This window comes from Hemicordylus capensis, chromosome 6 (assembly GCF_027244095.1).
Source record: "Hemicordylus capensis ecotype Gifberg chromosome 6, rHemCap1.1.pri, whole genome shotgun sequence".
NCBI classification, from domain to species: domain Eukaryota; kingdom Metazoa; phylum Chordata; class Lepidosauria; order Squamata; family Cordylidae; genus Hemicordylus; species Hemicordylus capensis.
Window position 1 is genome coordinate 19291290 of NC_069662.1, and position 15127 is coordinate 19306416.

At 47.7% G+C, this 15127-nt stretch overlaps 1 protein-coding gene across 8 annotated transcripts in view; it reads left to right on the forward strand.

The window, feature by feature from the left end:
• CNOT3 (CCR4-NOT transcription complex subunit 3) overlaps window positions 1–14891 on the forward strand; it is a 30427-nt gene extending 15536 nt beyond the window's left edge. For all 8 annotated transcript variants that reach the window (XM_053260609.1, XM_053260607.1, XM_053260611.1 and 5 more), the window contains 10 exons: window positions 996–1129; window positions 1815–1871; window positions 2527–2842; window positions 5122–5227; window positions 7389–7566; window positions 8560–8659; window positions 9539–9740; window positions 10992–11124; window positions 11735–11860; window positions 13659–14891. In XM_053260609.1, the coding sequence (XP_053116584.1) occupies window positions 996–1129; window positions 1815–1871; window positions 2527–2842; window positions 5122–5227; window positions 7389–7566; window positions 8560–8659; window positions 9539–9740; window positions 10992–11124; window positions 11735–11860; window positions 13659–13757 (1451 nt within the window). In that variant the 3' untranslated portion in view covers window positions 13758–14891. The remainder of the gene's footprint in view (window positions 1–995; window positions 1130–1814; window positions 1872–2526; window positions 2843–5121; window positions 5228–7388; window positions 7567–8559; window positions 8660–9538; window positions 9741–10991; window positions 11125–11734; window positions 11861–13658) is intronic.
• Window positions 14892–15127: the final 236 nt, after the last annotated feature.

Below are 15127 nucleotides of genomic sequence, written 5' to 3' on the forward strand. Positions count from 1 at the left end.
AAAGTGATAAGCAGAGTTTGCTAAATGAACTTTATCAGTTCAGCTGCCTAATCTGTCCTCTTGTTTCTGTTACACTTTGGATTAGATAAGGATATATGCAAAGCTGTGTGTGCCAACAGTGTAGCTGCATTTTCATGGATATACCACACACACAAGTATAACCCGCACCCAAGTATGCTCTGCAGAAAGTGATCACATTTGAACAACAAAAAAACACCCCTGCATAACATAAGAACAACCTGGCTGGATCAGGCCCAAGGCCTATCTAGTTCAGTTACTATAATCATACTAAAGCTAATATAATCATACTAAAGCCATGTGATTAAAGACTGAGCAATTGCATAAGTTGTAATAATATTGGATTAATTAAAATATATCTGTGTTTTTCAATAAAATTTATATAAAATAATCATTAAAATAGAATAGTCTCTATGTCAACTGAAAAGATTGGATCCAATAGTCCATTTCGAAGATATCTTATTGCTGGTAAAATGGGAGAAGTGCAAGTGGATATTCCCAAGATGAAATCCCATGTAGTGATTTTGCCAACATCAGATGACTCCTATATTCTTGCCATGTGTGTTACGACTTTGTCGAGTCTTCTTCAGTGGCAGTTTCCTAGAGAATCTCTTCCTTATTAGTGGTATCTACCTACCATGGGGGTTGAGCTGTTGTTAGCTTCTCCCTTCAGCTTCTGTATACCCCCATGAGGTATATGCATGAAAACATGGCATACTGGTTTGGTTTAATTTGTTCTTTCTCCAAGACGTAATGGTGGGATTTGGTGAAAAGGAATTGGGCTTCCTGGTATTGGGTTCCTCTGAGTGTCTGACTCGAGAAGTTGACGGGTTCTTGGAAGCTTGACAGCTGTGGCAAAATCATGGTGCATGGGATCATGCTGCAGAACAGTGCGCTACCCATGGGACTGTGGTGATGTATTGACAGGTGGTGGCTTGTATTGGTTTGTCAGTTTCTCCTTGCTTTTGACCCTATAGCACAGGCTCTAGTAGCCACTTCCCCACCCAGCCACAGCCACATGGAGGATGAGATGTTCAATCAGTCCAGCAGCACACCCACGTCCACCACGTCCAGCTCCCCGATCCCACCCAGCCCTGCGAACTGCACAACGGTAAGGAGGCTTGCCTACTGCAACTGGGGGCAACTCTTGGGCTTGTAGGAATTGTGGGAGCAAAGGGTATCGGTTGCTTCTCAGTGCTCCCTTTAACAGGGATTCCCAGATGTTGACTAAAACTCCCAGCATCCCCAGCTGCAATGGCCTTTGGCTGAGGATTATGAGAGTTGTCGTCAACAGCATCTGGGAATCCCTGTTAGAGGGAGCACTGGTGCTTCTGCAGGGAGTTGTGCAGGAAGGTGGGTTGTAGCCCAGCTTGCTTGCTAAGTCCCAAGTTAACAATTCACTAGCCTACCCCGCACAGAGCATCTGTGCGCTCTTTGGGGCTGGCGGTTACCTTTTCCCCCACCCCACCTTCTGCCCCAATCTCTGCTTCCTGACCAGGGCCGACCGTGCCGGGCCCATCTGCCTCTCCTCCCCACCGCCACTTCTGCCCCCGCACTTTCTCTCCCCCCCCCCCGGGCCTTCCCTCTGCGGCCGGGCCGGGCCACCGCTGCCACTTGCCTGCCTCCACGGCCGGGCCCGCAGCCGCTGTGGTCCTGGGTGCGCCTCAGCCAATCAGGTGCCTCCACAGCCCAGCCAATCAGCTGTATCAGGGTATCAGCTGGGACGCACATTCCAAGGCACACCCAGGAGAACTAAATATATAGATCTCTTCTGACTTGCCTCTTTCTTCCCTTAGGAGAACTCTGAAGATGACAAGAAGCGGGGACGATCAACTGATAGCGAAGTGAGCCAAGTAAGTCTAGGGCCCAGGGCTCCTCTCTTGGCAGCTCTGAACTCCCCAGTTATCTGGGAGGGGAAGACCCTAGGATTCCTTGGGACTAGTGACTTAGGAATGTTTCTGAAGTGTTGTAGCAATCTCATGGAGACTGTACTAGCTCCGGGATGCATCTGGGGAGTGGCTTGTTCGAGAGCAGCCTCAAATCAAAATGGGCTGTGGCCGTGGAGGAGTGCATCCAGATACATTCTAGTTCCTTCCACCTGCCCTGAGACAGGGCTAGTCAGCATGGAGCTGGTTTCTCACCTTTAGGGGCTAGGAACTCCCCTTGTGTGCCCAGTGCTGAACAAGTTGCTTGTTCAAGAGTGTCCCCAAATAAAACTATTCTTGCTTAGAGAAACCTTGCATGACGAGGCCAGAATTCCTGTCTTTCAGTGTCTTTGCTTTGATGGACAGGAAGAAGTTAATGTGGGGAGGGGTCTTCAAACAAGCCACCCGCTGTGTGCATCCTGAGGTGGTGCAGTCATGTAAGGGGGCTGAACCACATCGAGAATCGTGTGCTTGAACAGGAGTGGAAGGCCAAGGGAGCCCAAGACTTTAGTTGGTTGCCCTGTGGAGGGGAGGGATGGGGTTACAAGCCTAAATCCTTTTCTCCACCCTCTGTTCTCCCCAGTCCCCAGCAAAGAATGGTTCAAAAAGCCTCCACAACAACCACCATCAGCCGCCTCCCGCCATCCCCCCCAGTTACCCGACGGGCAGCAGCTCCAGCACTTCGTCCTCGCTGGGGAACGGGCCTGGCTCCAACAGCAACGGGGCTGTGGCTGGCAGCGGGAACGTGAGCAGCAAAGCTAACCCTCCGGCAGGGCACGCACCCACCACCCCAACCCCCTACGCCCAGGCTGTGGCGCCCCCACCCGCCAGCACCAACGCCTCGCAGCCCCGGCCTCCCAGCACCCAGCAGAACGCCAGCAAGCAGAACGGGGCAACCAGTGAGTCCGTGCTAGGGTTGGGTCCAGGGCAGGGTGGCGGCGGCGGCAGCAGTAGTGGTTCTCTTCAGGTTCTCCAAAGACTGAGAGAGACTCTACCCCTGGTGTGGATCATGACCTTTGAAGAGGAGGCTTGTAGCCCTGGGGGGAAATAGATACTCCTGAATTTTTGTTTCCTCTATGCGGTGCTATAGCTCAAGTCGTAGAGTCGATGCTTTGCATGGAGAGGGCTCTGGGTTCAGTCCCAACATCTCTGCTTAAAGGGAACTAGTCGGGTTGAGAGGAGTGTAGGGAGCTGCCTTTTTATATCGAGTCAGGCCGTTGGTCCGTCTAGCTCAGTGTTGCCCACGCTGACTGGCAACGGCTTCTCCTCGGTTATAGGCAAGAAGCTCTCCCAGACTTGTCTTGGAGGTGCTGCCAGGGATGGAACCTAGGTGCACTGTTGGCCTGACTCTGTAAAAAAACAGCTTTGTATTGGCTTTGGGGACGAGCTGTGGCTCAGTAGGTAGAACACAGGCACTGGATGTCTATGATCCAAGGTTCAGTCCCCAGCATAGCTCGTTACAATCAGTCTCGGGAAGCAGCTGATATTGTGCAAGGCCTGTCTGCCCGAGAGCCTAGAGTGTCGCCTGGACTGGCCTAGGTCAGGGGGTTTCAGCCTTTTTTCTGAAACCTCCAGCTCAGGTACCCCATAGAAACAGAGTGTGTGTGAAGCAGACTGTTAGTCATTGGCTTACATCTGGACTAAGTGACTCATTTCCAATTAATAGGACAGTAAAATTGCCCCACTAACTTCAGTAGCACTACTCATGAGTGGCTTAATCTAGATGTAATCCAGTGACTGTGATAGCCAAGTCCTCTGAACAGGAGGCGATGGAGCTGCATCTTAATCACTAGTAAGTGAACTGGGGAGGTGGAAAGGCTTTAATTATCCCTTAAAGGTAATTCCAGGAACCACTGGTCTGTGTTATCGGGCAGCTTCATAGCCCTGTGCATGCATGCTATACAACGTGAGCAACGTGTGAGTTTGACAGTGGGGAGAGAATGGAGAGATGTGGGGGGCAAGGGAGACCAAGGATGGACATGGGCAAATGCAGTTGGCATATCCTTGGACTCCATTGCAGTTGGGGGTGAAGCCTGGGGGGCCAAGCAGGGGCCTTGTAGAGGAGGGGGGTTGGGGGGAGGGATATGAAGGGAGAGAGGAGGATTGTGGGGAGTGCATCCAGGCCTAATGAATCACTTTTTAAAAACATAACTTTTAAAAAGAAGTCCTTTGTGATCGTAGTTGGTGGCTTTTAAAAAAGTTCCTCTTAAACATTTAGAGATTGGGAAATATGATTGGTCTTTTAGGAGAATAGTGGCTGTAGTTGCCACAGGACACAGGGAACTGGCCTTCTTTCTGAAGAAAGTGGATATTTCCACAGGTGCAGCCTTTCCCATCCTAGTGTTGCAGTGATGGGAAAAAGCACACCTGCTGGATGTTGTTATTCCACTTTGGAACCTTTTAGAGCAGGAGTGGCTTTAAACTTGAGGGGCTCCCACCATTGATGGACAGCTCCTCCCTTCATCCCTAATGGTAGTCAGTTGTGGCTGGGGATGCTGTAGTAGACCAACGACAGCTGGAGAGCCTCACCCTTGCCTTAAAGTGACAGGATCCCTGTCCTGAATGCAACTTTAATTATTGGTCCCTCACAGGTGCCTGTCTTTCTTTCTCCCATTCCCTGGCCCTAATCCTTTTGCTTCTGTATCCAGGCATATGTATTATCTGTGTCTCTTCTCTTACCCCAGGTTTTTTGTAACCCCAGATTTTCTTCTTTACTGTGTAACTGGGAAAACAATGGTCAGAACTTAGTTTCTATACAAGTCTCATTCATTCTCAACAGCAGTTAGCATTTTGAGGGTTTAGTCTGGACCAGCTTTTGTAGGTGTGCCTTCAACAGTGACTTGATCTGGAGAAATTAGCAGAGGGTGATCTTATTTCCATGTCATGAAAAGCTTCACCTGAGCATTCTTGCATGTGCGCTTAAATGCACAAGGACAGGTCTCTTTCTCCTCCGTTGTCAAGCCTAACAGCAATACAGTGAGGTAGGCAGCTCCTGTTCTGTAGAAATGGGCAGCGGCTAGTTGAGGCAGCCAGAGGTGGTGAGATACCTCACTGAGTTCACGGCTGAGCAGAGAATTGAACCTGGATTCTGAAGTCGAACTTTCCAGTCTGTGTACCTTTAGGATTAGTTCAATGCAAAATTCAAGCCAAGGACTGACTACCACTGTTTCCCACCCAGGTTACAGTTCCGTGGTAGCCGACAGCAGCTCAGATTCAACACTAAGCAGCAGCAACCAGTTGTTGCCTAATCAGACAGCGTCGCACAACCCGCCTAGCGCTTCCACGTGAGTTTTTCTCCTTTATCCCCTTGACTGTGTGTGCATGCTCTCCCCGTCCTTCGTGCAGGCTCTTTTCCTACTCTGTTGGGCCAGACACTAAAAGGGCATAAGAAACTGCCATATACTGAGTCAGACCATTGGTCCATCTTGCTCAGTATTGTCTACACAGACCGGCAGCGGCTTCTCCAAGGTGGCAGGCAGGAGTCTCTCTCAGCCCTATCTTGGAGATGCTGCCAGGGAGGGAACTTGGAACCTAGATGCTCTTCCCAGAGCGGTTTCATCTTCTAAGGGGAATATCTTACAGTGCTCGCACTTCTAGTCTCCCATTCATATGTAACCAGGACAGACCCTGCTTAGCTAAGGGGACAAGTCATGCTCGCTACCACAAGACCAGCTCTCCTCCCTGGTAAGACTATGCTTGTGTGAGAAGCTGTACCCTGCTTAGATGAGATTATTGTACTGCTTTTCAAACCTTAAGAACTATTTTTTAAGTGCAAAAGGAATGGTTCCCTGTCCCCAAAATGGCTCACAATTTAAAAAAAAAAAAAAAAAAAAGCTAATGGGAGGTATGCTGTTCTGTTTTATATTGGGACAGTTGAGAGAGCCAGCACTTTAAAGTAAGTAAGTAAGTGTGTGTGTGTGAGAGAGAGAGAGAGAGAGAGAGAGAGAGAGAGAGAGAGAGAGAGAGAGAGAGAGTTTATAAACTGCCTGATACAAAACATTTCCAGGTGGTTTAGATAAAAGAAAAAGAAAAAAACTATTAAATATTTATTGGTGTCTCTTTGCCCAATCAGCATTGGTCATATCATTAGTCTTATTGAAACTCTTCTTTCAAAGTTCCTGAGGTATTTTTGCCTGAGGATAAACCCTTAAACTTGATTAGAATTGTGGAGGCAGGGAGAGAGTAGGAATGAAAGTAACTTGGAAGCTGGGCTCTCCTTCCCGAGTAGCCTTACTACCCTTCAAAAGGGATGAACACCATCAAGGCTTCTTTCCTCTCCTGCCCATTGCAAAGCCCACTCCATTGTACATCTTTGACTCTAAAAAGGCGTGAAGTTTTAAAAAAAACCATTGTGCTCTCCCCTTCTATGAGAGAGTGCTCATTTAGCCAGGCCTACTTTGAACATTAGAAAACTAAGAGAGGTGTGTGTGTGTGTGTGGTGGAATACTAATTATTCAGGCACTACTGAAGCTAAATAAGTTAGGACTTATTAAACAATAAGTTAGGACAGATTAAACAATTAAACACAGGGGAGAAGGTTATTTTGCCCACCTGTCCTGCATTTGGGCTTCCTAATCAGCCACTGTAGGAAGGAGGATGCTGGCCTAGATGTACCTTTTTGTCTGATCCAGCAGGGCTTTTTAAAACATAATGTTTAAATTCTGAAACAGTTAAATACCAATCTTCTGTTTTAAGAACTCCAAGCACGGCTCACAACAGTTGTAAGAACAATGTGTACTTACTGTATGTGCTTTTATTTTACAAGAGCAAACGTATTTAAAAAGTTGGGGGCGGGGGAGCAGCAGCAGCCACCTGTATTTGGGAGTTGCTTGTCATATGGGGAGAGACAAGGGGCTGTGGAGGGCAGTTAAAGTCTAAATGCCATTTATTCAGCCACCTGCCTGGCTTCTGAGACTTCAGCAGGCATTGCCCATGCACACTGTTGTCATGAGGACTAGTAATCGATGTTCCCTGTTATAAGGATTCCTAGATGTTGTTGACTACAACTTCCATCATCCATCATTGCAATGGCCTTTGGCTGGGGATGATGGAGGTTATAGTCAACACCCGGGAACACCTGTTACAGGTATTTTTCTTTTTTTTTTTTAAACCCAACCTGTGACTTGCAAGAAATCACACTGTATTCAGTACAGAGTTTCTCTGCACACTCTCAAGAGTAGTGACATACATTGATCCCCGCCCATGAATAAGGTGAGCAGAAGAAATAGTGCAGTACAAACAAAAGTGTAGGACTTTGTCTGTTTTTTCATATCTGTCCCCCTGTCTATTCTATCCCCCAACTAGTGCCATTTTCTTAAAATATTAGGGCTCAATCTGCTGTATATGGCTCCTTTATTCCTTTCTTCAGAGACCTGGGGCCTGATCCTGGCTTGAGGGACAAGCTATCCTCACAAGTCTTTGTCTGCTTGCCTCTCTCTCTGGTAGGAAAGAGCCCAACACAGCTCCCCAGCCGCCTAGTGGTGGCAACAGCACTGGATCCAGTCTCCTGGTGCCTCTGACCGCCAACCCGCCTGCCTCGCCCACGCCCAGCTTTTCCGACAGCAAGCCTGCCCAGACCCTGCTCAATGGGCCACCGCAGTTCAGCTCCACGCCTGAGATCAAGGTGAGAAGCCACCTTGCACTCTCCTGCCATGCACATGTATGTGCCATTTGTAGCTTTCTAAGACATGTGGTCAACATGTTGCTGTCCAGCCTGCCCTCCCTCCCTCCCAAGCAACTTGGCTTGGTGTACATGGGGTTTGTTACTTTATTGACTAGACCTCTTCTTCCAAGGAGCTCAGAATGGTGTATGTGGTTATGTTTGTCCTCACAACAACCTTGTGAGGTGGGCTAAGTTGAGAGATAAGTGACTGGCCAGTCACCCAGTGAGTTTCATGGCTGAACAGAGATTTGAACTCAGGTCTCCCCAGTCCTAGTCCAATTCTCTAACCTAGGCCTGCTCAACTTTGGCCCCCCAGCTAATTTTGGACTACAACTATTTTTGGACTACTTAAGAGAGCTCTAAAAACCTATGTATTTGGCCTGGCCTTCGAAGGCTTATAAAGTGTTGTTGTTTTTAAAAGTGTGTTAATTGGTTTTAAATAGTTCTAATCATTTTTGAATTGTTTTTATATTGTTTTAGCATTGTTTTAATTGTGGGTTTTATGTCTTTTTAAAAGTTATTGTACACCGCCCAGGGCCTCTGGATGGTGCGGTTTATAAATGTTAATAATAATAATGATGATAATGATAATAACTCCCATAATCCTCAGCCACAGTGGCCAATAGCCAGGGATTATGGGAGTTGTAGGCCAACATCTGCGAGAGGGCCGAAGTTGACCTCTGCACCACAGTGGCTCTCTGGTTTGTCTTACATTGCCCTCTCAACAACCCCCTGCAGGGTTGGTTAGGCTGCAAGATGGTAGCTGGCTTGTGTTTTCCCAGCGAGCTTCAGCGCTTGGCAGGATTTGAGCTCCAGTCTCACTGGTCCAAGTCCAGCACTCTCTCTAGCCACTACGCTACTCTCATTGTACAGCAGATGGTCTCATGAGAATTGGCTGCTTTTTAATTTTCTCTTCACTCCCCTTCCTGCTGTCTGTCTCCTTTGCTCCTGCAGGCGCCTGAGCCTCTAAGTACATTGAAATCAATGGCAGAAAGGGCAGCTATCGGCTCAAGCCTAGAGGACCCTGTGCCGCCTCTTCATCTCACTGAAAGGGGTAAGAAGAGGGACTCTGCTGTGTGAAGCTGAACCCCAGGATTCCTGTGTGAACAGCTCTGTGGTTCTGATGCCCACCTGAGCCCCTCAGAAATTTCTGTGTGTGTATCTGAACAACATAGATGCATGATCAGAAACCATTTTCCCGGAGGATTACTTAGGCAGTTGACTCTTACTTTCCCCACCCTCAACTGGTCTACTAGCAAATTCTCTTTTCCACTCACCCTTTTGTTTATATTAGCAATTGAGGGGCCAGGCGGCCATCCCTCTGGGCCAGGTTTTGGCCCAGGAACTTCCAGTTGCTGGCCCTTAACTTGGGTTCAGCAGAACAAAATTAAGAGGACAAAACACCATAAAATAACAGATCAAACTTATTGTGAACAGTGTAATGAACATATTCTATGAAGTTGTGGGTCTGTACAAGCAGAGGGAGTCTCTTTTGTGGGAGAAATGGAAGTCCCTTGAATAGGGCAAGCTACAGCCCCTCCAGCATAATTCATCATGGCTTTTTGTAGCAGTCATTAAGATATATCAAGGCAGGTTTTCCTATTCGGATCCGGGAATTCATTGGGGTAACGTTTGAAAGGAAAATGCTGATGAGCAATCTTAAAACATCAGGCTCTAGCCCCAGGTCACTTGAATGATATGATATTTACCTGAATCCAAGACTAGGTTGGGGGATTGTCTTAAAATCCGAATGCTGTTGCTTTTGGGTAAATACAGGTATAACATTTATTTAACCTCTATTTTAAAGGGGTCATCTTAAATTTAGGGTCGTTTTCTATGCAGGTAAATACAGTATACATGTCTAGAGTCATGTCTGTCAGTCACCACTCAGTGGTTCTTCATCACTTCCCTCTTTTTATTCCCGCCCTCCCAGCTGATATCTTAATTACTAGCACGACCTCCCAACCAGCCTCCAATCAGCCCCCCATCCAGCTATCTGAGGTGAACATCCCCCTTTCGCTTGGGGTGTGCCCCCTGGGGCCTGTGCCTCTCACCAAGGAGCAGCTCTACCAACAGGTCATGGAGGAAGCAGCCTGGCACCATATGCCTCACCCCTCTGATTCGGAGAGGATCCGGTAAGAGGGGTGGGGGCACGAATCTTTTAGGTGCTCTGGGAAAAGTGGGTAGCTGGTGGATTTCAGCAGGTCTTTGTTGTCTAAGACCGGACTTATACATTCGCTGAATTTGAACTTTTTGGTTCCATTTTGCACATTGCTAATGCAGCTCAGTCTTCTCTCTTGTTGCATGCTTATGGATAGAAGCTAGAGGGCAATCTTGCCCCTAATTATAAGCCTTGAGAGGGTATTTAAATGTGTGTGTTTGTTTAAAATATACCCCGCCCCTCCTGTACACTACTTCTCGGGGCAGCGCATAACATTAATAAAACAGATACAATATAAAACAATAAAAAATTATTAAAACTAAGCAACTTAAAAGATAAAGCTAAAACTACATTTTAAAGTTAAAACTTTTAGTTTGAGAGTTTTAAAATTTGTAAGTAAAAAGAGAAAAACTAAGAATTAAAAACCTACCGGATATAAGCAGCAGATAAAACATTAAAAAACATCTCTAAAAAGATGTCTTTGTTTTTTTAAAACACTGAGGGAGTTCCAAAGCCAAGGGGCCACAACCCAAATGGCCCTGCCTCTACTCCCCGCCAACTGGATCTCTTAGTGGCAGGGCCTGAGATCCCAAATGGAGGGCCCTGGCAGGTTCATGTGGATGAATGCTGTCCAACAGGTATGCCAGCCCCAGTAATGTGTCTGGTGCACAGTTTGCTAGTGTCTGATCCATAGATGGAAGAATATTGTCAACCATCACTTGGGCAAGTGATGGTTGACAATCTTCCATCTATGGATCAGACACTAGCAAACTGTGCACCAGAGACATTACTGTGTGTCCCTCAGCTTGGCTGCTGTTCTCATCAACCAACTACCTCCTCCTTTCTCCCTCTGCCTGTTCCCTAAAGACCCAGGGCAGCGGCTGCCTAGCTTGGGTCCCCAGATGTTGGACTACAATTCCCATCATCCCCAGTCTGTGTGTGCCTTCCTCCTGCCTTCTCATCTTTCTTCCCTCGCACTTGCTTTCCTGAAGGGGCCAGTTGTGAGACGAAGAGTGTTGGGCCAGACGGTTGCAGGGCGGCTGGTTACCAACTGCTCAATAAGATTCTGAGAGCAGAACACTCGTGTTTGGGTGTCTGTGTGCACACCTGGTAGTGGTAGTGAACGTATTATCTCCCCATGCCCCTTGGGTTCTCAGATTTTCTTGCAATCTCACTGGCTCCCTCTTTGTCGGTCTTTCTTTCCCCCCCTCTACCCACCCATTAGGCAATACCTGCCTCGGAACCCCTGCCCAACTCCTCCGTACCACCACCAGATGCCTCCCCCACACTCCGACACGGTGGAGTTCTACCAGCGCCTCTCCACAGAGACTCTCTTCTTCATCTTCTACTATTTGGAGGTAAGAAATCGAACCCCTGCAGGTGGCTCTCGAGAAACAAGATTCCTTATCCCACTTCTTTTTCCATTGGGCATACAATGGAAATGCCATTCTGGCGGAGGTGCACCTAGCTATTTTTGGAGCCTGGACGGACCTAAAGGCCTTTGGAGCTGCCCCTAGCCCCCACCCCACCCCGCTGCAAGTTAAGCACCATCCCCCTACTCTGCCACCATGACACGTGCAATATTTTTAACGCATAGGTTTTTGAGGGCACAAATGGCAACTGAACTCACAAGAATGTAAGACTATAAAACAGGTACACTTCTGCAAATATGCCTTAGCAGAAACATTTCAACACGCAACTTAATGTATTCTCATTCCACATATTTCTTTCCCCATTCCCCCCTCTGTCTCTAAAGCAGAGGTCATTCTCGGCTGCCCAGTGCAACAGGGGCCAGTGGCATGGTGCATCGACCACATCCAGGGGGTGTGGAGGCCCTGGACTTCGGCCCGGAAGTCCAGGAATAAGAGCGCTTCTGCATTCTGGCCATGTTGTGCTCCAGACACATGCAAACTTTGGATTGGTACGATATGTTCCACAGCCCCTCTCTCTGTCCTTTCCCCTTTGAAGGGCACAAAGGCACAATACCTGGCGGCAAAGGCACTGAAGAAGCAGTCATGGCGCTTCCACACCAAGTACATGATGTGGTTCCAGCGGCATGAAGAACCCAAGACCATCACTGATGAATTTGAGCAGGTGAGGAGGAAGGTGACTGTGGAAGACCATCCTGTGAGCATAGTATTGCCTGCTTCAGGCAGGGCAGTGGATTTCTGCCCCCTCCTCCCATATAGGAAGAGAAGAATGCAAAATGGAGGGGTGCGAATGGCGAATGTGACTGGAAACTGTGAGGGTATGAGGCAAAGATAAACAAGACCTGGAAACTCTGCCTATTGAACTGTAAAACTGTCCAAAAACTTACTTTTACAGCCATGAGGGCCAAAAACTTTCTTCCCAAGTCAGAACAGATTATTTGTGAACCTGACCATACTTTATGTAGAACTTCTTGAATTTTGGGGGGGCTTGTTTGTTCGTTCTAAAATTCCATGCATATGTGGAAGGGCTTAGGGTGCCTCAAACGGAGTGGTCCTGCAAGGATTCCAGCACCATTAGCTTTCTCCCCTTCCTGCTCTTTTCTGTGGGGAGGTATTCACAGAGGGTATGGACTTATCTGTCAGAAAACTGGAAAAATGGGCTTCTCCTCCAGCTTTTGTATTCACACAATAGGGGGAAGACAGGTGTGTGGGTGGATGCTGGCAGGTGGAACTGCTTCTACTGCAGTTTGTTTGAGATCTTTCTCTATCTAATAAATATAGAAAGTTCTCCAACTGTGGCTGATGGCTGCCATCCACAGGGAACCCTCCCTGATCTTAGCACTCCTGTCTTCAAAGACAGAGGCAGTTCTATATAGTTCTGCTCACTTCATGGCTCCTACAACCAAAGTAGCTACCTAATGATGCAGTGGGGAAGTAACTTGCCTAGGGAGCAAGACGTTACTGGTTCAAATCCTCACTGGTATGTTTCCCAGACGATGGGAAACACCTATATTGGGTAGCAGCGATATAGGAAGATACTGAAAGGCGGCATCTCATACTTTGTGGGAGGAGGCAATGGTAAACCTTTCCTGTATTCTACCAAAAGAAAACCACAGGGCTCTGTGGTCGCCAAGAGTAGACATTGACTCGATGGCACAACTTTACTTTAGTCTGAGCCAGACAACTCTAATTCTGTTCTTATTAATTTAAGACCTGCTTCTCAGTGTCCTAGAGGGGTTCCGAAGCATGGGTCCCCAAATTTTGTTGGACTACAAGTCCCATCATCCCTAGCCCCAGTGGCCTTTTGCCATTGGGGCTGCGGATGATGGGAGTTATAGTGAGATATATCTGTCCAGACATCCAAGAACAAAGCCTCTATCCACTAAGCCATACTGCCTCTAGGAAAGAGGTTCCCAAGCCTGGGTCCCCAGACATGGTTGGACTATAACTCCCATCACCCCACCCCCCAAAGCCTAGATCATGGGACTTGTAGTCCAACCATCTCTGGGGACCCAAGCTCCTAGAGGCAGTGCAGATTAGTGCACAGGGGCTTCTTTCTTGGATGTCTGGACAAAAATATCGACACTGACTCGATAGCACAACTTTACCTTTACTTTACAACCAAAGTGGATGTTCTGAGATAAGATTCTTTGACACATTGTGGGAGGCACTGAGGGACTCTCCACCCCTACAACAATTGCAAAGGTCAGAGAATGTTGCAAGTGTTGGGGGAGGGGAGAGAGGGAGAACTTTGCAAAAGCCCAGCCTTGCATACAGGAATGCTCTGGGGATGGGGCCACTCCTTGTCTCTTCATATCAAAAGATTTTAAACCCAGTCTTGGTGCTGTTCTTATTTTAGTTAGTGCATGTATTATTACAATCTTGTTGATTCAATAAATGTAAAAGGCAGGAGTTGGTAAAACAAAACACAATAATGTACTTTTTGTTTGTTTTCTGCCCAGGGCACTTACATCTACTTTGACTATGAGAAATGGGGCCAGCGCAAAAAGGAGGGTTTCACCTTTGAATACCGCTACCTGGAAGACCGGGACCTGCAGTGATGCCCTGGGGCCAGCAGGGGGTGCCAAGCCTTCCTTCCAGAGACAGCTGCGGTGCACTGGGACAGCGGCAAAGGAAGAAAGACCAACGAATCCCCCACCTCACCACATTTCCCCCCTCCCCAACTTCACAATCCTGTGGGGATGGGGCGAGCCGCACGTTAAAAAAAAATGCATGCAAGTTTTAAAAGTGACCGCGGGACGGAAGAGGGGCAGCGGCAGGATTCTCCTTGGCCTTTCCCTCGTCTGCCTGTAGCATATACGAAGGGGCTGGAAAAGGGGGGAAATGCTCTTCGTGTGCACCGGGTTGGGATGAGAGAGTGGAGATTAAAAAAGGAATTTGAGAATCCCACCAAAAGAGTGACTTCCCCCTAGATCTGCATCATCTTTTTATGTATCCCAAATCAGATAGTTTATATCCCTCCCTTTGCAACAAATACAAAAACACACGACCCATTTTTGAGGCATTGTAAAATACCTGCGAGTGATGGTGAGACTCACCACCCTGCGGTCAGAAGTGCTGGGAACTGCTCATGGTGACCTCCCTCTCAGCCTTGCCTGCATTGCTTTCAATTGCAAAGAGGTGGATAATAAAATAGTACAAATTGGGGGAGCCAGCCTGTGGCTGCAAAGGACCCCAGTTAACATTCGGGTAGGTTGGCACCTTCTATGAACTACTTATTGGCTGCTGTCATAACTCGTGCTTGCTTCTGCAAGCGATGATCAAACCTTGGCTTGGAAAAATGCCATCAATTCCATTTCTTCCCCCCCCCCACCCCGAACATTGACTTAGGGAGCTTCCTTTGCTGCTTCTCTCCTTCCCTCCCGGCCCCACTTCCAAAACTTTGTTGCCACCCTAAATTTGGTATCTGACTCGCTGCTCCTCCCACAGAGGTGTCCACCCCACTTTGATGACTTGCAATTTATTCCTGATGAGAGGATTAAGATCTGGGTGGGGGAGAACAAAACCCCAGGGGAGTTGGGAAGGCAGCTCCCATCTCTCAACTCCTCCCATCTCTCTCTTTCCTCGTCCAGCCCCCTGAACTGGAGCACCCTGCCCATGCCGCTGTTTAAGATATTTTTTCGTAAGCCTATTTTCGTTTTGGAAAATATTTATGAATAAATAGTTTTATATGAGTGTTCTTCTTCTCTTGTAGAGAAAAGGGAGACTAAAAAGGATTGCGGGGGGGGGGGGAGGGACGGGGGGGCTCAAAGGAATCCAATCGAAATAACCTTGGCTTTGCACATTTTTTGCTGTGCTGCCCTCAGGATGGTATATGCTAGCTAATATGAGCAGTATTATGGCTCAAATCCATTTTGAAGTTAACTTTTTGGTCTGGAAGTTCTTTATTCAGGATAATAAATTCATAGAC